This window comes from Pygocentrus nattereri, chromosome 8 (assembly GCF_015220715.1).
Source record: "Pygocentrus nattereri isolate fPygNat1 chromosome 8, fPygNat1.pri, whole genome shotgun sequence".
In the NCBI taxonomy this organism is placed as follows: Eukaryota; Metazoa; Chordata; class Actinopteri; order Characiformes; family Serrasalmidae; genus Pygocentrus; species Pygocentrus nattereri.
Genome location: NC_051218.1, coordinates 40,570,303 through 40,595,535, shown reverse-complemented (window position 1 = coordinate 40,595,535; position 25,233 = coordinate 40,570,303). Strand labels below are relative to the sequence as shown.

Here is a 25,233-nt window from a genome sequence, read left to right as displayed (position 1 = left end):
TCACCAAGTTTTAGAAGAAGACAAACGAAGCACAGTTTGACAGCACTTTTAATGAATTGCGATACAGCAATTACTTAACCATCATAACTAGGCAGGTTTGAAAATAAAAAAAAGTAAAAGTACAAAAAAAACAAGTTTAAGACACTTCAAATGATTCACTCAGCAGTCTATCAGGCAGTACTTCAGGACTATCACTAATAACGTTAATGCCAAGCCCCTGGTCCACTGAGGGCTATGAAGCAAAACCAGTTACGAATGGGTTGGAATGGAGAGCAAAAGCAAGTCGGAGCAGTTCCTGCACGAAGGAATCCAACTGATACGCTCCCTCTAACACAAGCAGCAGTTTCTGGCAGACGGACAGCTGAGACAGGCCTGAGCGGCCAGGCCAAATCCCCTCCCTGAACCCTAAATGGCTAACTTGCTTCACAACCTGGAAACGTGATGGAATGTAGAGTTTCAGCTGATGGTGTTTGTGGCTGGTCAAGAACCACGCTGCACTGCAAATCCATCTACATCTAAGTAACACCACTCCAGTCAGGCAGAAACGAGGGTGGCGCAGCGGACCAGTAAGCTGTGGATGTGGTGGATCGTCGGCTTATCCGATGTAGATCCGGTGGAAGTCGTTGGCGCCGAAGGCCGCATTGCACTTGGGACATTTCCTCTGGCGAGTGTCATACCGCGTCTTCACACATTCAAAGCAGAAGACGTGGAAGCACTTCGTTAATACGGCATCCTTCATGCGCGAGTTGCAGCAAGGACACGTCAAACGAGCCTGCAAAGAACAAGAGGCATTCCGTTTCCGCAGCAATTAACAATGCTGATGCAAGTGAACAGCGTGAAGAATACAAGTTGTATGCAAACACACTTGGGCCCAAATTACATATTTTATGGATTTTTTTTTAATCGAAAGATCAAACAACCTCGGCTGCAATTCCTCAGCCAGCTGCTTATGGCTGCTGAGTGTTAGCGCAAGGCTTGACAAGTCAGAGAAGTGACTATTCTTGGCTTGCCTCACTAGTCCAACCAAGCCATTCAAAGCCTTTAGGTTTAGTAAGTTTTGAGACCTTAAAACCAGAAGTTTGTCCAAACTTGCAAATGCTACAATAACATTTTTTCCTATTCAAGGTAATTAAATGTGAAGTAACTGTGCAATAACATTTGCGGAAAATGTTATTGTTTAAATATAGTTGGTTACAAAGACTGTGTTTACTTCTTTTCACTCTACAAATGAACAAAACATGTAATTTGTCAAGTGGTGCCCAAACAGTTGAAAACATCTGTGACTTCGGGAGCAAGACAAAACAAGCTGCTTTTTGTACCTTGTATTCAATTATTTCCTGATTAAGTATCTCATCTCCATTGCGAATGTTCTCAGCAGGTTTCTTGGCCTTCTCAATTTTCCGGCGCAGTTTGGAGATGTCCTCCTAATTAACAAAAAAAAAAAAAATAATAATAATATAAACATAGGCTTATATTATTAATTTCAACCAAAAAAAAATGTTGTACTTGAATGTACTGTTGTAGTAGTTCAGTAACTGTAATTTTAAATATTCTAGTCCTTTATACCCAAGGTAGGAACTACTATAGTTCTTAAAAAAGCTGCCACCACCGTCTACGTCTGCATTCTTGTGTGTACCTGTGCACGACGGGCATTGAAGGACTCTTTTTCTCTGGAGATGCTGTTTTCAATGACCTCCTCTCTGACTGCAGTGAGCCTCTGTTGCACGGACTCCAGCTGAGATCGTACATCTTCCGACAGCAAAGCAGACTCCTGAGCCTGGCAAAGAGAGAACCAGATACTTTTCAGGGTAGTACATGGGGTGCTTTCTTAAGCTACCCTTAAATGATGAGAGTTGTATGCCATTATTTTTTTATACCATGGTTTGAAACAAGCCAAAGAAAATAAACTTTTTTTTTTAAACATTTGCAGGCTTGAAAATGTAAATCTAACTGAACACGTGCCTACATATTTTCAGTATGATTGTGGAGGGTGTGTACCTTGCGTTTGTTCATGTCAAGCGCCTGCGTGCGCAGAGCCAGCTCTCTCTCTGCAGCACTTATCGTGCCCTGCAGGAGGCGCTCTTTCTCCTCCAGCTTCCTCACAACCTGAAGCTGAGCATCCACCTGAAATACAAAGAGCAAAACTTGCTATCTTTATTCAAATATTTACTAGTCACACACTGCTAATGACATGCCATCAGGTAATCAATCTTGGGGACCCCTGTTGTTTCCAGGCACACCCACCTGGGTTTTGAGCGTGAGAAGTTGGTCCGCCAGTTCCTCTTTCTCTTCTTTCAGTAGCTTGTGAATCTGGTTGGATTTGATGCGTTCGCTCATCAGCTTGAAGTTGGCATCATCCTTCTCTCTGAGCTGCTGCATCAGGCGAATGTTCTGCTCCTGCATGTCCTCAAAGGCCTGCCCGGTGACATCCATCTCACTCAGCAGGGCGTCCTCCTCCTGAAGAACATACATCACACCAGCCATAACTATCAGCACTGCTGTACCATTATTAGGAATGTTGCTGGAAAGGAGAAAAAGAAAACAGTCTCTTTTTCTCCTTTCCTCTCAGTTTTAACAAAAAGCATGTTAACTGATGAATCGCAGCTCTTGCCTTCTGAATATTCAGATGTTATTAGTCAACAATTAAGTGAATCATCCCTTCACTTCACAACAAATGTAAATTAAGTAAATCTAAAATGTTTTGGGAGAGAATGAGGAGAATGAACATGTAGACAGATATTGCTCAATATTTTTTTCTAAACCTAACAAGATGAGGGAATGAGCGTATGTACAGTCCACAGAGGCCTCTCAAAGTCAGCCAAAATGGTGTTAAATTATATCTTATGTATGAAAGTAATTTGTCTCATATGCGCTTCTCTTGCACTCGAACTGCAATATAAATATTATAAGCCATTCATACTGTCTGTTTTGGCCAAGACACCTCGGCTTGTAGGCTAAGACTGTGGCATCACCTGAAGCAGTTGGCCGAGTGAGGAGCGCCGAAAGCCGGCTAGTCTCCATTCTAGGTTAACAGCTAACCCTAACAGACTGGCTTTTCCTTCCACTCCATTTTCTTCCATTAACTCATTACAATCTGATGTCTGTTCCTTTGACAATACACTGAACTAAGATACCTCAGCAAGCCACTACACAAGATGTGAGGGAATCAGCGTGTTTTTAAGTATTTGTACATCATGTTAGTTGCACTTATTTGCAGACCAGTATAATGATAATGACAAAATAACTTAAAAATAATTCCAAATGGTAAATTGAATTAACCAGTATAATCGACCTCTACTAATTCACCAAGATATTAAAAAAAATTCCTCGTATGGACTGTGGAACATGGTACTGACAGGTTCTGACTAAATACAGTGCTGGAAGCATGTTATTTGGCTTCTATTGTGTCGTTAATACCAGTGTTACCCAAATTAAAAAAAAAAAGTTAAAAATCTGCCTATGACGAAACAACACTGACATACACATACAGCCTCACTGCTATGCCACTAGCCTCACTTGGTCCTTCATGCACACACACCTGCTTGGCGAGGGAAAGCTTCTTGTTGAGGATGTCAATCTGTTCCTCTACTGAGCGGATCTTCCTCAAAGCCTCCTCATCTGCCATCTTCTTCCCTTCTCTCCTTTCTCTCTCCTCCAAATCACGTAATCGCTGGCGCAGCTCCTCTGCCTAACAAACAAAAAAAAAAAAAAAACACGTATTTAATACAAACACACATCAATTTTATGCATCCCCAAAGTAACTCTTGACAACATTAAACTAGCAAGTTTTGCTTCTATACGTTTCTGTGTTTATCAGGATATGTTCACATTACCAGGCTGAAGTGGCACAAACCTTTTTTTTTTTTTTGCTTTAGCATGGACAGAGGTCTGATTTTTTCAAAAGTGAGACATGTAGAGAGGTAGACCTGATTTTTATTTCCACAAATCAAGAGGGTATGAAAACCCTCTTTACCCATGATCAGGTGTTTTTGATTAGGTTTGGAGCTAAACTGTGTAGGTAGTAAAAACCCAGGAACAGGTCCAGCAAACCCTGCCTTATACCATTCCCTAAAAGCGTTTAAGTGTACTAGTGCAGCCCATCGCAAAGCCTTCAAAAAGGTCTACACTGGAAACATCAAGTAAATATCAAGTCATAATGTAAAGAAACAGACCTATCAGAAAACAGCTGCTTTACTGACAGAACTTGCCAGCTGTGCTTTGGGACATTTGTTTTATAGCATGTATGACAGATTATAGTTTATTTCAACATTAACTTTCAGCAGTCTAAATACCATAAGTAAAATAGAATTATCCCTGCCTAAACACACTACAGCTGGTGTAGACAGCTTTGTTGACTATAAGAGCGGTTTGGCTCAGCCTTTGTTGCTCACTTGTTTCGCTTGTTGTTTAGGACCAAGTGTTTGATTGGAAGAGTGGCATTTTGTTTGTGCGTTTGTACCTCAGCCTTGGCCTTTTTCTCCGCAGCCATGAGTTGCACTTTGTCCCTCTGCTCTTTTGGCGCAGAGCGATACATGTCCAACAAGAGCTTCATCTCTCTCTGTGACTCCTGGGCTTTCCTGCATAGTCATCACCATTAACAATGTCAGAAAATTGATTATTATCCTCCTCGTTTTAGTACCTCATCAATTCTTATACTGATCCCTCTAAGTATCAAGCATCATTAAAATCATCTGCAAAACTTACTTCAGCTCCGCCCTGACAATCTTCAGTTGCTCCACTTCCTTCCGCTTGGGTCCTCCAATGACTGTGCAGCGTTCGGCTGGAGAGTCTTCTGACTGACTACTGCTAGTGCCTGGCTTCTCCTTCTCCTCTTTGACTGCTCCACTCGCACTACTCCCACGAGGTGCCCTCTCTCTTTCTTTCTGTTCTTTTTCTTTCTTCTCCTCCTTTTCCTTCTCCTTCTCTTTCTCCTCCTCTTTTACTGTTGCTTCTAGTTCAGTTCCGGGTTCCGTCTTCACCGACACTGCTGAAGAAAGGCAAACAATGGACAACCAATCAATAATGGTCTATAATCTGCTAGTCTATTCACTACACTCCTCATTCTTCACCAGTACATTAAGCACACAGATGTTTTGGTTTTTTAATCAGATGAAAACATAAGATTTATTAGTTCAAGGCAACAAAAAACTAGATTTTTACTCAGGTCTTACCAGTACCTGTGGGCGTGGCCGAACCATTATCTGGCTCTGCTTTCACTATGACATTACCAGAGACAGCAGGTGGTAAAGGGGAGGCGGTCTCTTCTTTTATATCCATCTCCGTGCTCGACTGTGACTGGACAGCAGGATTGCCCTTAGCAGCACGGAGCTATGTCAGACAAAAAATCTATTAATATTAAAAATTTTACCTGCTTTATTCTAGTAACTTATAGCCAGTGTCCTCTTACAAACACATCTCTCCTCTTTATTCTTTCTCACCTGGTTGAGTTCTTGCTGGGCCTCTCTTAATCTGAGTTTGTATTTGACCACCTCTCCTTTCATCTGCTGGTTGTGGGTCTGCAGTGTGCTGATAAGGTGACGCATCTCCCGATTTATTGGACCTTATACACAGAACAATAGAAATGTTCAGAGAGAAAGTAGTCTCTTTGTTTTGGAGAGATAAGAGAAGGACAGCATATCAGACTAAAACACAAAGTGCAAAATACCTGCTTGCTCATTGGCGGCGAGTGTTTGCTCAAACTCGATCCTCAGCATCTCATACTCTTTCCGCACCTGAGCCAGTGTGTCTTCCAGTTGAATGACCTCAGTACGAACCTTACGCTGCAGCGACACCTCGTCATTCTGACATAGAGCACATAGAGCAAATGTGATTTTACTCTTTACTATTCGCAATACTGTTCACTCAATACCAAGTTATTCACATATCTACTTCCATGGCAATGTTTTACATATAATTACAGTACATTAGGGGTGGGAATCTTTAGGCACCTCACGATTCGATTATGATTGAAAGGGCTATGATGCGATTATAAACCAATTATCGATGCATTTTTTTTTCACCTTCTTGGTAGTTTTAAAGCAAAGTATTTGTAATGATCCATAATGCATTTGCTTCCAATATCTTATATTAATATATCAAATGGGAGTGATGTGGCAAGTGAACTGAAAGACTCTCATTCACTGCTGTTGTTTGGAGCACATCAAACACTGCTACCACTCATCTGCAATAAAATACGCTGTTACAGTGAAAGAAGATCCTGTGGTAATGGATGTTCACGCAACACATGTTAGAACCGTCCTGCCTGTTTTCTTTAGTGATTTTATAACCTCGGTTTTGGTCTCATTGTAGAAAGTGGGGGATGGGGGGGGTGGCTGTGTAAGTAAAATATCTTCGAGACTGGACGTTGAATCTCTCCTCCAAGGTGTGCAGCATAGCGCGAAAGCCCTGGTTCTCAACGACTGAGATGCAGATCACATAACAATGAAGCCTCGCCTGGTTAGTAGCGAATGGAATAACAGAGATGCAACACGAACGTTTAGAGATGAATGGACTTATTCACATTTATAAGCACCGCAGTTGGTTTTCTGGTACGTTAAATCTGTAACGAGAGACTGCCTCTCTCTAAAAAAAAGTTACGAAGATGAAATCGCTTCTCTTTCGAATTTCCCCATTCCACCTTAAATGGTGCAGCACTTCATTCCGCGCCTTATGCAGCCTATAAGGTGGAACTGGAAAATTCGAACAAGAAGGAAGCTGGAAAGAAAGAAGTGACTTCAGCCTCGTAAAACAGCCGAATGAAAGAAACTGCTCTAGTTTTGAGGAAAAGTTTTCTGGCAGAGATGGGAGGAAAACGGCTACAGCTAAAGCTTAAAGCAGAACAAAGTAAATCTGCATTTTCGTTTATATTTTTAGGCTATACTAACCTAGGACATTAACACACACCGAGACATGCTGGGCATTAAATGTTGTGGCTCCCAAGGAGGTCTGATTTTGTTGAAAGGACAAAATGTCTCTTGTGAACATTTGGGTTGTGACTCCTGACCTAACCTGGATTTTAATGCACAATGTGCTGGTTGGATTTCTCCCTCATCCATGTGTGTTGAAGTTCCACCTTTTACGTTCCATTAACGTTACATTATAAATTAAAAATTTAGAAAATCGACTGACATTTATGAATCAATTCAGAATCGTTCCTGTCCACATCGTAATGCATCTAAGAATCGAGTTTTTCCGCACCCCTACAACACAATCAGACACAGACATAAACAGCATGTACCTCCATGTGGTCAAGCTGGCGGAGGCGGGCTGCTCTGGTGGTGTTGAGGCGAGCTCTGGTCTCGTCTAGCTGGGCCTTCAGCACCAAAGATTCATTATAAAGTACAGAGAACTGTGACTGCAAACATCGATATTCTGCAGTTTCCCTCACAAGTCCCTCAGCCCTGCACAGGAGCTCCATCTGAGTGGTAAACAAATACAGAGGGGGGGATACTATGTTAAAGTCTCCATAGACAAAAAGAGAGCAGTAATGTCAACAAATTGGTAATATTTAGAAATTACTGTTGTTCACCTCAATATTAAAAACAACAAATGTATCTTTTTTATTTTAATTTTTCTACATCATTTGAGCAAAGCTGCCATTTAGATTGTGAAAAGTTCAGCCCTAACAAACCAATAGAAATGTTCTAAAATTATTTGAAATAATTACATTACTACACACAAATTATTTGGAACTCATTACATTAAAAACTAATTACATTAACATTTAAAGATACTTGGCTGTCGCTGCAGGAACTAAACTGAAAAGCTAGACTGGATTATGTCAAGGTAGACAGATGTGTGTACCTTCATATTATTGTTCTCCTGGACAACTGTCTGGAGGTCCTGCTGCAGTTTCTGCAGCTCACTGAGTCGGTTCTCCGCTAGCTCCCTGTTCTCCTCCAACTCGCTGTTCATCTCCTCAAACTGAAAAATGTGAGTGACAGAAATTTTTTATAAGGCAGTTCAAATCAAGTTATAAACACATAGAAATTGGATGCTCAACACTCATTGCATTTCTATTACCTTTCTCTTGTTAATAGTGATGGTCCCACACACACTGCTAGCTTCACCACACACCTTATAGCCTTTACTGTTTACCTGGAAAAAGAGGATACACACATCTCAGGGAAACTTACGAACTATTATTGCACGGAAACAAAAGTTTTCAATTCAGTCAAGATAAGACTTAAGGTATGGCTGTTTGATAAAGCCTATTTAGAGAAATATGGATTCAAGCTCATAGTAAGCAAACCAAGCGCAACAGAGGAGAAACCAAGACTCAAAACGAGAACCCATCCTACACTGGTTGACACCACATAGCAAAACACAATGGCAACAGTTGTTAAGAATAAAGAACAGAGACACAAAGTGAACCTAATCATTAGACAGACTTCAGATTAACCAAAAGAGCCCAAAAGCCCAGAAGCCTATCAGAGACTGCTAATGAAAATTAAATCCATGATTGGATTCAATTCAGTTCACTAAAGTCTCCATGATATATAGCCAAGGCTTTTACGCACATTTGGAGAAACTGCCAGGTGAAAGCTGATACAAACACACTTACCCTCTCCAGCACTTCTCCCAGGTGTGTGTTGAGACGGTTTTCCCGACGGCGGACCTTTTCTGTGTCCCACTGAAGCTCCTCTATTAGCACTTGTAGCTCACTGATTCTATTATCGGCACGAGTAGCGGCACGGCCCAGGGAACGGGACTGAAACGTTAAATGAACAGAATCACACACTGAGCACTATACCTCATACACACAGACACACAGCAATGTAACTAATCCTTGCTTACTGACCTCGTTGGTCATGTGAGTATATTTTTGCATGAGGTCATCAGTCAGCTGACGAAGATGTTCATTTTCATTAGCCAGCAGAGTGTTGAGGTGGGCAGCAGCTTCCCAGAGAGCTGTGTTTCCATCTATGTGTTACATAAAGAGTTGTTTTCAGTCAACACTGAGATGAATTTCATCCACCAGACTAGTCTGTATTGTCCCATGCTGCACATCTCACCTGTTCCAGACTCCAAGTCCTTTTTCAGTTGATCTACAGTGCTCTTCAAGCTCTCGTAAATTTCCACCACACGACTGGCTTGCTTACGACTGGACTCCACCCTTTCCTGCAGCTCCGCCTCCATTTCTTCACTGCTGCTACTGGCCAAAATGGCAAGGAATGAGCTTGCCGCTTCCCCCTGTTGACCTGAAAGAAAACATACACATTCACAAGACAGTTCTAGTCATAATTGTTCTGCATTAATCTGCTTAAATTTTGCACCAACATTTTCTCATCTGGTGGTTTGTGGTTTCAAAATGTTGCCCGTGCACATGCTAAGTCTATTGCTAACCTCAAAATACCGAGAGATGCAGTACGTTTCTACTAACTTGGTGCACTTCAATATGCCCAATTACGAATAAAGCACACCTCAGAATCTTGATACCACTTTTTTCACAACTTTCAAGGCAACTGTCCTCATAACTGGTCATCCCCTCATTGTGCTCCCTCACCTCGGTCCTTCGCTCTCTCCTGATTGGAATCTCCATCTGGCTCTGGTGTTCCAGGCTTCAGGCTGCGCCCCTCCGCAGGCTGGCTGTCGACAGGCTCACTCCCCGATTGGTCATAGCGGCGAGCCATCAACTGCATATTCTCATCAAACTGTACACAGCATGGAGAAGAACTGGTGTTAGAAAATAAACTGCAACTACATCAAGCTACATATGCTTAGGGTTACAACAAAGAAAAAGTTGATCTGTTCTATACAGTTATATGTAATACAAACACATGAATTATATTAGCCATCTCCTCAGTTGTTTACCTGGTTCCAGTATCTGTTAAGGATAAGCAGACTAGCATCATCTGTAGCCTGGCGAGTCTCAAGCCTCTCCACTCTTTCTCTCAACTCGTCCTCAATAACCTTAAAACAGGAGGAGTATACATGAGTATGTGAGAGTACATGCATGATTCCACTGTTTGGTCATTTTAGTATTCATGTATGTACATTCATGCATGTGTGTGTGTACACAGCTAATTCATATGTACCTGTCTTTGGTCCAGGGCCTCTCCCAGCTTTCTGTTTTTAACCTGTAGTGCTTTAATATCCTGCTCTTCCTGTAAGAAACACAGTCACAGACATGATTGTCAAGGCATCGCTGAAGTGATTTGATAATAAAAAAGATCTGAGGCTCTAAACGAGAATACAGAGCAAACAATTTTAAGAACATGGCAAATATCGCGCAAATTTGACACACTCTGCCTTAAAATGTGTATGCTCTTTTAAAGTGGGTCATTTTTTTTGTAAGATTAAGATTAATTAACTAACCATTATTAGTCCCACAATGGGGAAATTTCACCTCTGCAGGCTAACCCATCCAATGCACATACACACTAGTGAAGGTGGAGCGGTGGGCAGCCCTTTCCACAGCGTCCAGGAAGCAGTTAGGGGGTTAGGCTTTTCCAAATAATAAACATGCAATGCAATTTCCCTCTGGGATCAATAAAGTATTCTGATTCCGATATCATGATACTAGATGGAAAATGGACATAAGATACCTCTGGCCAACATTTCCTGAGCTTCTGCCAGTACATTTAGTCCATGTGCTCTTATGATGTAAAACATAGCCAGAAAACAAAAACAAGGAGCAAGAATCTGCAGAACAGCAAAGCTTTGTCCGCAAACTCACTGCATACTTCAGATGTGTTCTGTTGTACAGAGCTAATGGACGTTCAGTCTCATTCACAATTCTGTTGTGACACCTTATACACACTTATTCACTGTATTTAATCTGACAGCTACATGGGAACCTGTCTGCAAATGTGTGTACCACACACTACCATGTCATTACCAAGTTAGGGTCACTGCTACAAAAGTAATATATGCTCAACAGCCTTGCTGTCATAATAAACTGACCAATAGACCCCTTAAAGTTGTGTTGTGTCGTTCTGTAGTCAGCGTTATGCCCATATTTGGAACCAGAAGTTTCCTCTATGAGGAAAATGGAAGGCGTTTTGTGGTCATGCCGTATGGTTACTAAATGTTCCAAAGCCAATAGGCTTTTCCTTTGACAGTAACACGTACATAGGACAAAATGTATCTCCTCTTGGGCACTTTAGTTTACCACAGGACACCACAGCTGCAGTTTTCCAAAACACCATTCATTTTTGTCATATTAGAAAACAGCTTACACTTAATACGAGCATGACACGACTACAGGACGACGCCCAACTCCAGTGGTCAATGAATTTTGAATTTCTGTCACATGTATGACAACAGATGGGATACAATCTGTAATTGGAATTTATAATTGACCATAAAGTAGCTGAAAAATTATAAACCAGACAGTGACCAGAGCTCAAGGGTTTCTAAAAAAAAAGCAAATCTTGAAAATAGGCGACAAGAATTTCACAAACATGAACGATGTCTGTCTTTTCATCTCTCTCAACCCCATGTCCAAAAGGTCTGTAGACACCTGCTCTTCAAATATTTCTTTAGAGGCCGTGCTAAAAGGGAGTTTGTCCCCCCTTTGCTGCAGTGACAGCATCTACTCTTCTGGGCTTCACACTACACATGACTTTATTTAGGCACAAGAGCATAAGTTGGGTCAGGTGCTGATGCTGGCTGATTTGTTGTGGATCACAAATGTCACTCCAGCTCATCCCAAAGACACTAGATTGAGTTCCACGGCCCTGCTGAGGGGCTTTTTACCCCACTGGCTGACAACATTGGACATTAGGCATGGTGACACGTATGGCTGCTCCAAAATGGACGCACCTTAAATAAGCTGAATTCCCAAACTAAAAGGAAAACTATGTGTGGCACAGCTGTCACATACAGGAAACCAGGTCTTACCGAGTTAGCGATGCCTCCCAGTTTGATGACAGTCTCCACAGCAGTGCTGGCTGCTGCCCCGGTGCTCTGCCCCTCTCCCTCCTCTCCTCCATCCCTCTCACGGCGCTTCTCCGCTGGCCCTGAACCGCCGGACTCACTGGGGCGCTTCTGAGCCGACATGACTCTGAAATATAAGAACATGAAAATGGTAAGAAAGACGTGGAAATGGTTCGTGGCTCGCAGTGCTGCAGTGTACAGTGCCTGAAACTGATGCTGGGCATAAACAAACACAAGAGAGGCGACTGAAATCTCTACGCGATTTCCTTATCTAAAAACAGCCTAAATCGTGCTTTAGTACAAAATGATTGAATTAACGTGAACTAGATGCCCATCAGCGATTCATTCGTGTCTGTTTTATCCCCTTTAATAGGTTATATGTTATTCGGATTATCCCGCTCCACCTTAAATGCTGCAGCGGTTACCTTCTGGCGCCTGTGGCTTTAATACACAGGCTAAACTAGAAGCGATCTCTGAAACATGAGGCGTGAGAATGGAACTGCTGCACCATTTAAGGTGGAACGGGAAGATCAGAACAAGTAGCTGGCGAACACGAAAGCAGAGTCCTGTCTTTAATACGCAGTCACAGTTAGAAGTGAGTTTTGAAAGCGTAACCACATCTTTAGCACACGTTGTACTGCACATTACTGACAAAATGCCACAATTATTCCATATTATAGCGAATTTAAACCTCTTCCCAATCGGCTAGCCATCGTGCTAACACTGGCTAGTATGATAGTTAACAGCGAACGAAACGAGTCGCACCGCTATAAAACCAGCTCCAGCCCAAACCGCCCTCTAGCACACACCTAACGGAGGAGTGTAGGAGGTCTTCTGCTATGTGTACCAACCTCGCCTGCGTGTGTTTAACGGGTGAATTTCTAAATGTTGATGTTGAGAATCATTTATGCGGAGCCAGGCTAAAGCTACCGCTCGGAAATGGAACCGACCCGCAGCGGCGAGCTCGAGCTCATCAGCGCCACCCAGTGCTGGTAGGACCACCTTTCAACGAGAATAAGAGAACAGGGCTGCGTCCCAAACCACGCACTACAACACTACACGCACTGCACCGATGAACGGACTTCTAATGGTGCTCCACTATGTCTGACACACTATTTAGTGGTGTAGTATGTGGTTTTAGACGGAGCAGAAACGTTTCAGAGATGTGATTCAGACTCAACTCTCCCAGGGGCGTCTTTAAAATGACTTAAAATTACTTAAATGAAATAAATAAACGTTTTTACGTTTGTGTATTTATATTTGGTTGTATTTAGGTTAGCAAATAAGCACGGACTTTAATTAGCTTAAAGTCTGTAGAATTACAACTATTTAAAGTGGAGCAAAGTCTTCAAAACTACTTAAAATGTATACAAAATGATTATCATTTTAAGTCATTCAAATATTGTGTATTTAGAATGACTTACATTGCAATAAAAAGGTCACAGCTTACATGTATATATTTTAAGTGGTAGTTAAAAATAATAAAAAGTGGCTTATATTCCTATACAGTTAAAAGTAGTTACAGTAGCTCTTCTAAGCCGCTTCTTGTTATGAGTCACGGGGGGGGGCGGGGGGTGGGTTGGTGGTTGCTGGAGCCTATCCCAGTGGTCATCAGGCAGAAGGCAGGATATAGCCTGGACAGGTCGCCAGTCTTTCGCTGGGCAGACATACAGACAGACAAATAAACATTGTAATAGCTTCAGGGTCTTTAAAACTACTTAAAACCAATACAAGAATAAAGCATTGAGTAATTTAATTTATGTATAGTTAAAACTACTCAGAATGCATTAAAAATAGTTATGACCAGTTCAAGTATTTTAAACCTAAAATGTAAAATAATTATAATAATAGTAAATGTAAGTAGCTAAAATTCTCAATACTATGACTACTGCTACTACTACTACTACTAATAATAATAATTATTATAATAATGATAATAATAATAATAATAATTCCTTAAAACTGCATTTAAAAAACTAGCTTAAGTTATGCTGAGTCAAAGTACTTACAATAAAACTTAATACAATGTAATATATATATATATATATATATATATATATATATATATATATATATATATGTGTGTGTGTGTGTGTGTGTGTGTGTGTGTGTGTGTGTGTGTGTGTGTCTTACAAAACTGCTTCAAACTTACTACCAATTGTTTTTGGCGTGACATTAAAGCATTCCCAATGCTTTCCGTATAGGATACATGCTGAAGTTCAAAACTGCACTGCATATGTACGAGTGCTGTGTCGGTGCTGCACTGTCCTGTCTGTTTACTGTGTCTAATGTCTGTTGAATTTATCGTATTTATTATTTGTTTTTAGCTTAATTTTTTGTTTGCACATTGCACATTCCCACTTTTTGTTCTCTTGAATTGACTTGATCACTGCCCAGAGTTTAGTGGTCAGCCTGTCTGCAGCATTACACTATGTGCTCTAGGCATGAACAAGCGTGTTTTGAACTCTGTCCCTGAGTGTTTTTCAGACCATTGGCCCCAGGTCCACAATCCACATTGTGAAAGATCTCATCTTCCTTTTACCTTTGGGGTAACTGCCTGCACGTAAGCAGTCTGCTCTTTTTACATCACTGTCGAGCATTTCTTTGTTTGCTCATCGCCCAGCCCCCCAGGCCCATTCAGTTCCACTGATCTCTTTTCTGCTGATATGATCACATAGGCTACTATGCAATCCTCCTCCACCCACCACTCCAACCTAATCTATACATACTTGACTCCTTTCATGGACTGACACTCTGCTAAACTGCTGAGCTGAACGGCAGGCGGCCTGAACCTTAAGTTAACCCTTAGAGCTCATCCAGATGACTTGTAGCACACAGGGCACGAATCAAAAATTATAACAATCAGCCTTTTATCACACCATATCCTTATGAGACGGATCTGTTTACGGCAAGCTTGACCTTGTCAAGAGAATAGCTCTCGTGCTGCTTGGTCATTATTAAAACATTAATTTATCACGTCTATTGCATAACATGGTTGTATATGACACCACAGCTCACTGCAGAGAGCACAGCAATGCAGAAACCAAGAAAACTTGATCAGCAAGTCTATCGTACTTCTCACTTCCTGCTGTTAAATGCTTTACAGAAAACAAATGTAGTTTCCCTTTCACCCCAAAAGTAACTGATAAGCCAAGACATGTTCAGTGGCTTTTTTTTAGCACTGAAGCTACAAGACTATAATAATATAATCTATGTCAGTGAAAAGATTTTGGGTGACACAGACTTCGTTTACACTTTAAACCTTCATAGGCCACACTGCAAACTACAGAAGAAACCTCTGAGTAGCAGACATGACTGCATTTAGGGCGAGGAGAAAGTCGTGCAAACGATTTTTCAGTCAACCATTTCTTAGAAATGAATTTTCTACGTGTCTTCTGCTGCATCACATTCAATACAAGAGCCCTCTGGTTGTTTTGGACATAGGCCTACATTTGGGCTCCTGTACCATGACTGGAAACAGCAAAAAGGGCCAAGTTGAAGCTGCTTTCTTATATACTAGCTTCGAATTTTCCGTTCCACCTTAAATGGCGCGGCAATTACATACGCCTGTACACGTGTCAGGATGTTAGCGATGCACTGTTTAAGGTGGAACAGATAATATGAACAAGAAGCTGGCAAAATATGGAAATTAGGGGAAATGTAGCAGTAGCATGCTTAGCCACACATTTAACTCACACTTTTCAGCTCTGGCAGTAAGGCGGCCAAAAAGGCCTTTGCAAAGTTGCAAACATGGAAAAATGCTTTAAACCTTTTACAGGAGCGTGCTTAGCCACACGTTTAGAGTTTTGCAGCTTTGGCCTAGCTTAGTCAAACGCCCCTGTGCCACTCAGCTAGCCAATGGTCATAGTGCTCACAGCCCACGCCCGTTTCGGCCAGCCTCCACCTCTGGGACGGATAAATAGCAGTTTGTTCCAGCAGCTCGGTGCAGCCTGAACTGGGGCTTTAGCAAGAAAGTAACTACCTGCTTCACTCCTCCTCGCCTGCGGTGCAGACCTACCAACGAGCAAGTAAGAGTGCTTAACGACTTCCATAAGGCTTGAATAGGGCGCTATTGCAGAAGGAGTGCGAGTAACTGGTATGCATGGACGAATGTCTGGATCAACGGTTATACACGCCTGTTCTGGAATACTTTACCTTTTTATTTGATGATTTTTAGAGTAAAATAAGTAATCGGCTACTGTTTTGCACCATACATTCATGCTAAATGGTCGTGGGCCTCTCTTGGATAAGAAAAGGTGGTCGGCTGACTTCTGCACTCTTCGCACAGTGGCGTGTTCAAACTCTCATGAGGAAACGCGTTGTTAGGGCACAGCCAACGTAGCACACGTAGCCTGCTGAAATCTGTCTCCACCTCTGGTTTAGAGGCGAATTGAAACTGATCACTGATCAGCCCGCCTTCCTCTTAAAGAGAGGGTCTCTGGAAGAGGGAGGAGCAAGTTTATCTGCCTCCTTGACTGAAGTTCAACTGCCTGGTCAGGCCAAATATTTGCTAGACCCGCAAGAGCGCACAGCTTTAACTAATAGCACTGCTGATAAACAGGAGACCATAAATTGGTTCTTATTTCAGTTCATCTGACGAGTCTCTTTTCTCTGTCTTCTCAGGATGACCCACCAGTACCCATCACTTTCTCCAGACCAGAAGAAGGAGCTGGCCACTATCGCCCAGCGGATTGTGGCCCCTGGAAAGGGTATCCTGGCTGCAGATGAGTCCACAGGTGTGTACGTGTGGTATCTGCGTTGAACCTTGGTTAATCATTCTTTCTCATTGGTTTGATGTGCTGCTCTAAGTGCTAAAAGTCACAGGGGCAGATGGGTATAGCACAGTCTGGATTTCAGTTTGGAAAAATGCCACTTTGGGGGAATAGATGGCTTTATACACAACGTCCCTTTCCAATCAGATTTGCTCCTCATTTAGACTGGAATTACAGTGTATCTAGGCAGTATGGCAAACCTCATGAATGCTGGTATTGTGACTGCATGTTTAAGGGGGTATGGATGACCACAGCTCATGAAAGAATAGCTTTTAGTTGTTAGGAGTGTATGACTGCTCACTTCATCAGTTTTATTTGTAATAATCAAGCACACAATTCATACTCTAGGCACCATGGCAAAGCGTCTGCAGAAGATCAATGTGGAGAACACGGAGGAGAACCGCCGCTACTTCCGTGACCTCTTGTTCTCCGTCGATCCCTCCATTTCTGAGAATGTGGGAGGAGTCATTTTCTTCCATGAGACACTGTATCAGAAATCGGACAAGGGTGTCCCCTTCCCCCAGGTCATCAAGGAGAAGGGCATTGTTGTGGGCATAAAGGTAATGTTGCACACATGTGTGCAAGATCAGTTGCTGTTCAGTCATTTATGCAGTTATTAAGGGGCAGTCGTGGGCTGGAGGTTGGGGAACCAGCCTCGTGAACGAAAGGTTGCTGGTTCGATCCCCAGAGCCGACAGCACATGACGTGAGGTGTCCTTGAGCAAGACACCTGACCCCCAACTGCTCCCCGGGCACTGCGGATTGGGCTGCCCACCGCTCTGGGCAAGTGTGCTCACTGCCCCCTAGTGTGTGTGTGCTCACTAGAGTGTATGTGGTGTTTCATTTCACAGATGGGTTAAAAGCAGAGGTGAAATTTCCTTGTTGTGGGACTAATAAGGGTCTCTTAATCTTAATTCCCCCTGAAGGCAGTCATTTGCAACATACACTGTCATAGAACTGCTTGTGAAAGACTGTGACCATTCTGTTAATAAGCAGCTGCTTTTTTCATTATTCATACTTGCATGATCACCCTTGCAAGTATGCTTGGTCAGTGGGCCAAAGTGCGCATGGAGTAATTGCACAATAGCGTTGTTATTCACTCTCTTTCTGCCTTCACTTCACTATAAGGCTGTTTATGTACATATGGAACAGGTTGGTCCTGTTTTCAAGACACAGAACAGTGCTAAATTTACAAGGCCAGTGTTCCACACAAAGGTTTAGCATGTTCTTGGCAGTGTTACTAGAGACAGTGAATTGAAACTCGTCCCAATGTGTAGTATTTGTTGTGAAATGTCCTGCTGTCTATCATGTATCATATGGCTGTGTGCTCTTGTGTTACTAGGTGGACAAAGGCACAGCAGGACTGAATGGAACAGATGGAGAGACAACAACACAGGGTAAATCTAAAATGATGTGATGCATAGATGCATGCTGAACACTATCACAACTTTCTGTACCTTAGGACTTTGTGCCATAACGTGTACTCCTGTAAAGAAACTTGACTGAGAGACGATAAGTAAAACAAATCAATCCTTTATTCAGGGTTTTGGAAAAGTGTGGTTCTTATTTAAGGGCTTATTTAAGTATGCAAACAGCAAAGTGCTGAATCTGGGACTAGATCCCTTACAATTGTTTTTTTTTTTTTTGGCTCAAAACCATTGTAAAACATGTTTTTAAACTAAATAATATATTATATGATCAAATAGTGGACATCACTCCACAGGGAAGTGAAAGGACTTAAAAGAACTATGGATGGGTTTTTGAAAAATATCAGCAGTATTGTTTGACCAAGATGTGCAAACTTCCTACATTCCAGTCCTTGAGATAAGCGAACCTCTCATATTCCTATCCTTGAGTTCTGTCTTTCTCTACTTTCATATGCATGATGCACACTGGTGTCTGTGGTCCAATGTAAACTTTTTACTAGATTGAAGCAATCTGTTTTTAGTCAACATCTTAATATCTGTGTCCCTCAGGACTGGATGGTCTGTCTGAACGTTGTGCTCAGTACAAGAAGGACGGCTGTGACTTTGCTAAGTGGCGTTGCGTGTTGAAGATCTCTGACAGCTGCCCCTCTGCACTTGCCATTGCTGAAAACGCCAATGTACTCGCCAGATATGCCAGTATCTGCCAACAGGTACTTCCCACAGCACAAAGTGGGCTTGTTCTTCTGGCATAATTTCTTTTGACTCTACCCCAAGTTGTTAAAAGCGCTGCTTGTCTGGCATCTACTCACCTTATTTACACAACAGCCATTTGCTTATAACATTTGAACACTAAATGGGGTAATTAGTCAGCAGCCATGGGAAAGTGCAGCGAAAATGTGACGCATATCCTCCATCTACCAAGGACAAATGGGTCTGCAAAGATACTTTCTCAAAGCTGCTGACTAATGACACAGATCCAACCATGTGTATCATAATAAGCACAATGTCCACTGTCTGAAAGGGGATTAAGGGGACATGATGGACTTGAGCAATGTGTGTAATCAGGTGTTCATCAATATTGCTACAAGAATGTGAGATGGGAGATGAAAGGGGAAAAATTATATTGAGAGAAACTTTCTAAAGTGGTTTCACTTCATAGACCGGAGCTCCTCTCAGCTGAGTCTGAAACTGGAACATCTATTTCAGAGTGCATTTTGGTGCGCTCTGCCCTATAAAATGCTTCCTTTCAATGTTCAATATCTTCCTTTCCGTATCTTTCTCTTCTTTCTCTTAGAATGGCTTGGTGCCTATTGTTGAGCCTGAGATTCTTCCAGATGGAGATCACGACCTGCAGCGCTGCCAGTACGCTACAGAGAAGGTGAGCTTGCTCCAAGTTGACTCTCTAAAAGGTTTACCAAAAAGATGATGGGATTATATAATGCACTTTACAGGCCTGGAACCTGACACTGTCTTGACTTCCCTTTTGTTTCTTCAGGTTCTTGCTGCTGTGTACAAGGCGTTGTCTGACCACCACGTGTATTTGGAGGGCACTCTGCTCAAGCCAAACATGGTCACAGCTGGACACTCCTGCCCTAAGAAGTATACCCCACAAGAGGTTGCCATGGCAACAGTCAGTGCCCTCAGACGTACCGTACCTGCTGCCGTACCAGGTAAAAGAAGGCTTTAGCCTTTTGGAAGATTTCTTGGCAAACAGCTGATTTGTTTTCATCGTTACTTATTGAACACCTTTTTGTCTGGCTTAGGCATCTGCTTCCTGTCGGGAGGTCAGAGTGAGGAGGAAGCTTCACTCAACCTGAACGCCATCAATCAAACTCCACTGCACAGACCTTGGAAGCTGTCCTTTTCCTATGGCCGTGCTCTCCAGGCTTCAGCCCTTGCAGCATGGAAGGGAAAGCCGGAAAACAGGAAAGCTGCGCAGGAGGCCTTCGTCACTCGTGCTAAGGTGAGCGATGACTCTAGACCATCTAGTTTATAGTCCGATCAGGGCCCAGAGGGGACTAGAAGGGTTGTACACAACGCCATGCTGATAGTTATATTGCTTTTGAAGCAGTTCCTGCTGTGGCCTGTCCTTTTTTTCAATTTTTTTTATTTTTTTAAATTCAGTATATTCTCAATAAAACAGCTACATTATAAGGTACTATATCAGTCTTCAGTCACATTTAGGACCGCACAGTCTGGGTGGGAGGGAACAATGAGAAACTAATGCTGCATGAAGCAGCAGATGCAGACCTGGCATGTTGATAACACTTTTGTTTCTCCCCCCCTACAGATTAACAGTCTGGCATCTAAAGGCGAGTACAAGCCCACAGGCCAGGCTGACAAGGCTGCCACACAGTCCCTCTACACTGCCAGCTATGTCTACTAGACCAGACATTGTACCAAATAATGCCATCTTTTACTGGAACACACTCAATTAAAACTGTGAAAGCAAAGTGACCAAAATCTGTTCAAGGTAGCATGAACATGTTAACTTGATGATGTATGAACCTAAAAATTCTGCATGGACAGAATTCTAGTCTACATTGTCTTGGACTAATGACCAAATCACTAAATGTATAAAATGCATTTCCAGATTAAACTGGACTTTACCGACTTCAGACTGGTCCTGGTCTTTGTCCACGTTTACTAGCCTTTGGGTGTTTAGAAGTTTGGAACAAATGAGAGGAAAATGCACTTACTAATTTATTTATTTATTTTTCATCTTTTAATGATGTTGTTCCAGCATGTGTAAATCTGAAACATCATTCATGGATTTTTATCTAAAGTTGACAACACTTGAGTCCAGACCTGTCAGGTTAAACACCTGAATGACAGAAGTGTGGATAAATTGGTGCCGGTGTGTCTGAATGTGTAACTGTCTTCTGTCACAACCAGGCGGAGGTACCAATCTTTCTGGGTGTTGAATATCAGTGAAATCTGGATTAATCAGTGTTAAGATGCTGGACAGGTTGTTCATTATAGCCTCATCCATGGCTGCCTGTCTCCGTTTATCCTTTGCCTAAAAGAGAGATGACAAAGAAGACCAAAGGTTGGCAATTATGACCAGATAAACAGATTTCAGAAAACAGTTAAAATTTTGATTTCAGTACCAAACATGTCACTGATACATAGCAAACTCACATCTATGATCTGTATTTGTGTCCTGTATACCATAGAGATAGTATCATGCTGCAGCAGTTTGGCCACCATTTGCGGTTCTTTGTTCCTCACTGCGGTGTGCAAAGCAGTCCTGCCATTATAATCCACCTGGTCCATATACGCACCAGCCAAATACCAGGCATGCAAAAGCTGACAGTCTGCTGTACTGACTGCCCTGAAAAAAGACAACAAACCACTAGTTTTACAGAAGCACTTCAATAAGTATGTGAACAAAAAAAGAGGTAGAAACTGACTTGATAAGGTCCATGGCAGTTAGCTGTGGCCACAGGGTAGTAGATGCTCCCTTTGACTTTTCTTCTTAGGCCCCTTATTAGTCCCATAATGGTGAAATTTCACCTCTGCAGTCTAACCCATCTGTGATAAACCACATACACACTAGTGAAGAGCAGTGGGCAGCCCTATCCGCAGCGCCCAGGGAGCAGTTGGGGGTTAGGCGCCTTGCTCAAAGGCACCTCAGTCACGTACTGTCAGCTCAGGGGATTGAACTGGCAACCTTATGCCAGGTTGGGTCCGTAACCTCCATCCAACGACTACCCGCAGACCAAAATCAATGGTATTTGGGCAAACCCACATACACAAAGCCCTTATTTACAGACTTTACATTTTAGTATGGTAAAGCTAGTGTCTGATTGAAACACCCTAGTGTAGCTAAAAGAATATGGCTTACATATAGTACAGAAAAGTGGCAAGGTGCAGCGGGGTGCACCAATGTCGGCTTGCAAGCTCGATTGTTCCTTTTGTAGACATCAGATACTTAACCATGGCAAATTTCCCTTTCTGATAGGCTTGGTGTGCATGGGCTTAAAACCATCATAATCTGCAGCATTTTTAACCATCTGGGCATAAATATTCTAAAATGAGTTACACATTCAAATATTCTCACTTTTCTTTCATTTGTATGTTAATGACAGTGATGTGTGATATTGATAAAATTCATTACCATAATCTCCTGGTATCAGGAGATATTTAAATTCGCAGCAGCAATCAGCCCCAAACTCAGGCCTTACAAACATGTTAAACCGGACCTTACACAGTACTTGTTAACTAGACAGAACCCATATTTTAAGAAAAGGAAATGTACTCTTTTAGTTTTCATGTATGTTGAACTGTTCTTTCAAAAGAATATGAAGCTAACAATACTGCAGTTAACTGGCAGGTCTTGGATATGTATGATAATGAACACCATTTCCAAAAAAGTTGGGCGCCGTGCAAAATGTAAATTAAAACAAAATGCAATGATATACAAATCATTTAAACCCTTGAAAATAGTATAGACAACATATTAAAGTGAGAAATTGTATTGTTTTGAAAAATACTTGCCAATTTTGAATTTGATGCCAACAACACATTCCAAAAAAGTTGGCACAGGGCAACAAAAGGCTGGTAAACTTGTGTAATGCTAAAAAAAAAAAAACACCTGGTGGTTAATTGGCAACAGGTCAGTAAAGTGATTGAGTACAGAAAGAGCATTTCGGAGAGGCTGAGTCTTTCAGAAGTTCATTAGCTAGCTAATGTTTTTGTACACAATGGTGTACAGAGCAGCAATGTGGCTTCACTCCAACAACAGAAGTGGTCAAACCACCAAAATCAAATAAAATCCGTCTGGACACGCCACAGACCCTATTAGAGCTCAAGTTGCTGTACCGTGCTTTGCCTCAGTGGCACTGTGTCCTTGTTTTTCTACTTTGTATTTTTAGTACTTAGTACAGTATTTTAAATTCCTCATAACTGATTATCCTCATGTAAGTAGTCACAATGTATTATTCTGTCACTCCCTAATTACGTTGTTAATGCAGGCCGCCTTCTGTCCAGCTCCTGAAGTCCTAAGTAAACGAGTGAGCTACAATGTATCGACTGGATGTACATGTGAGCTAAACTTAATGAGATTAATAAATGAATCTTTGTTTCCTTTTTATTTTGTCTATTAGCAGCCATTTATACAATATGCAGTTCTTATTAGGATCAAATTTTAAGCTTGATAAAATATTGCTCTACACATCATGCATTGTATCCACTGGTTATAAACAAATGAGAACAAGTAAAGTCAACATAAACTGATTTATTATTATTATTATTATTATTATTATTATTATCAGGTGCTTTGCTGCTTTTGGGTCTTCCGGCTACACATCTTTCCTCTCTGGCTCCTATCTGTATTTTGATAGCTGTGTCTCTGAATCTCCTGCTGGAAACAGCATCTTTTCTGGAAAGCCTTTCTGGTACTTCCCAAGCTCCTGATGACTGTAGAAAGACGGTTGGCCAGAATCTTCCTCTGGATGAATGTCCACCTCCATTGGCATCACTGAGTACTCTCCTTCCTCTTGGTCCTCCATAGGCTCAACCTCATAGTCTCCTTGATCTTCAACCTCCTTGGGTTGTACATCATTTCCAGATATTGTGAACTGTCCATGCTTCAGTCCATCAAGATAGATGGTGATGTTGATCTGGTTCACTATGATGTTGGTGAAAATTTTGAAAAGGAGTTTCTCCGCTTATCAAACACCATGTCCTGGGCTAAAGACTGGCAGTTTCAAGAAATTAACCTTATACTCCTAAAGCCGTTGTGATGGAATATTGTTTTCCTGTGATGTCGTTAGGGACACACCACTTTACCTCTGCATAGTGTAGACTAACTCTACATAAATTATTAGTTACATGACTCAGTAGGTAAAATTGAACTTCATGAGGAGCACAAAGCAAAAAAAAGCAAAAAATATTTGTATCACCATTTTTTCAAAAATAAATTTTAAAGTGTAAACAAAGTCATTCAGAGTGGTAAAAATCTCTGTATGCAAGGGACAAGGCAAAAAACTAGTATTTGCTGGCAATGATTTCTGGGTCCACAGGCAGCACTGCATTAAAAACAAACACGATTCTGTAGAGGAAATCTCTGCATGGGCTCAGACAAAACCTCTGAAAACCACTGTCTGTGAAACAATTAGTCACTGCATCCACAAATGCAAGTTACAACTCTAAAATGCAAAAAATATCGTTTTATAGCACCGAAATCCCTCCTCCACCAAACTTTACACTTGGCACAATGCAGTCAGACAAGTACTGTTCTCCTGGCAACTACCAAACCCAGACTCATCCATCGGATTGCTAGACAGATTGATACATCACTCCAGAGAACACGTCTCCACTGCTCTAGAGTCCAGTGGCGGTTCTTTACACCACTGCATTCCACGCTTTGCATTGCGCTTGGTGATGTAATGCTTGGATGCAGCTGCTTGGCCATGGAAACCCATTCCATGAAGCTCTCTACGGTGTTCCTGAGCTAAGGCCACATGAAATGTGGTCGTTGACTTTGCAGAAAGTGTGTGTGTGTGTATATATATATATATATATATATATATATATATATATATATATATATATATATATATATTTACAGGGTGGGCTATTTATATGGATAAATGGCCCACGACGACCAATCCACTTTGGAAGCTGGCACATTCTCTGAGTAGTGATGGTGCATCACTACATTATGGGTGTCAGGTCTGAGCATTCCTAGATGAACAATTTCCTGGAAAGTGGATTGGTCGTCGTGGGCCAGTTGAATGGCCCCCAAGGTCTCCCGATCTGACCCCCTTAGACTTTTACCTTAGGGTTCATCTGAAGGCAATTGTCTATGCAGTGAAGATATGAGACGTGCAGCACCTGAAACAACGGATACTGGAAGCCTGTGCTAGCATTTCTTCTGCTGTGTTGCTATCAGTGTGTGAAGAGTGGGAGAAGAGGGTTGCATTGACAATCCAACACAATGGGCAGCACTTTGAACACATTTTATAAGTGGTCAGAAACTTAAAATCAAGCACACCATTGTTTCTCGTGAAATTCTCAATAAGTTTGATGTGTCACACGACCCTCTTCCCATTGAAAAAACTAAAGTTGGATCCAAAATGGCCAACTTCAAAATGGCCACCATGGTCACCACCCATCTTGAAAAGTTTTCCCCCTTCCATAAACTAATGT

General features: G+C 41.8%; 2 protein-coding genes across 6 annotated transcripts; one reads left to right on the top strand and one right to left on the bottom strand.

Moving 5' to 3' along the window:
- Nucleotides 1–30: 30 nt before the first annotated feature.
- Nucleotides 31–12,859, bottom strand: rnf20 (ring finger protein 20, E3 ubiquitin protein ligase). Of its 5 annotated transcripts, none has more exons than XM_017692132.2 (22): nt 12,732–12,859; nt 11,845–12,007; nt 10,038–10,106; nt 9,814–9,912; nt 9,506–9,653; nt 9,015–9,200; nt 8,801–8,922; nt 8,564–8,710; nt 8,023–8,097; nt 7,804–7,923; nt 7,238–7,417; nt 5,666–5,801; nt 5,439–5,560; nt 5,229–5,328; nt 4,705–4,987; nt 4,460–4,577; nt 3,539–3,688; nt 2,245–2,457; nt 1,999–2,124; nt 1,637–1,777; nt 1,320–1,424; nt 31–772 (listed from the first exon to the last, which is right to left on the bottom strand). In XM_017692132.2, exons 2-22 carry the CDS (start codon nt 12,001–12,003, stop codon nt 596–598), a joined length of 2,976 nt encoding a protein of 991 aa, XP_017547621.1. In that variant the 5' UTR covers nt 12,004–12,007; nt 12,732–12,859; the 3' UTR covers nt 31–595. The 5 variants fall into 5 exon arrangements, with proteins under 5 accessions (XP_017547621.1, XP_037396622.1, XP_017547618.1 ...); XM_017692129.2 differs by having other exon boundaries at nt 596–772; nt 5,172–5,328; XM_017692130.2 differs by having other exon boundaries at nt 596–772; nt 5,172–5,328; nt 12,690–12,846.
- Nucleotides 12,860–15,768: 2,909 nt separating this feature from the next.
- Nucleotides 15,769–20,692, top strand: aldob (aldolase b, fructose-bisphosphate). Its single transcript, XM_017692128.2, has 9 exons — nt 15,769–15,908; nt 16,504–16,616; nt 17,001–17,212; nt 17,994–18,048; nt 18,628–18,788; nt 19,373–19,456; nt 19,574–19,748; nt 19,842–20,041; nt 20,369–20,692. The coding sequence occupies exons 2-9, from the start codon at nt 16,505–16,507 to the stop codon at nt 20,462–20,464; spliced, it is 1,095 nt and encodes a 364-aa protein (XP_017547617.1). The 5' UTR covers nt 15,769–15,908; nt 16,504; the 3' UTR covers nt 20,465–20,692.
- Nucleotides 20,693–25,233: the final 4,541 nt, after the last annotated feature.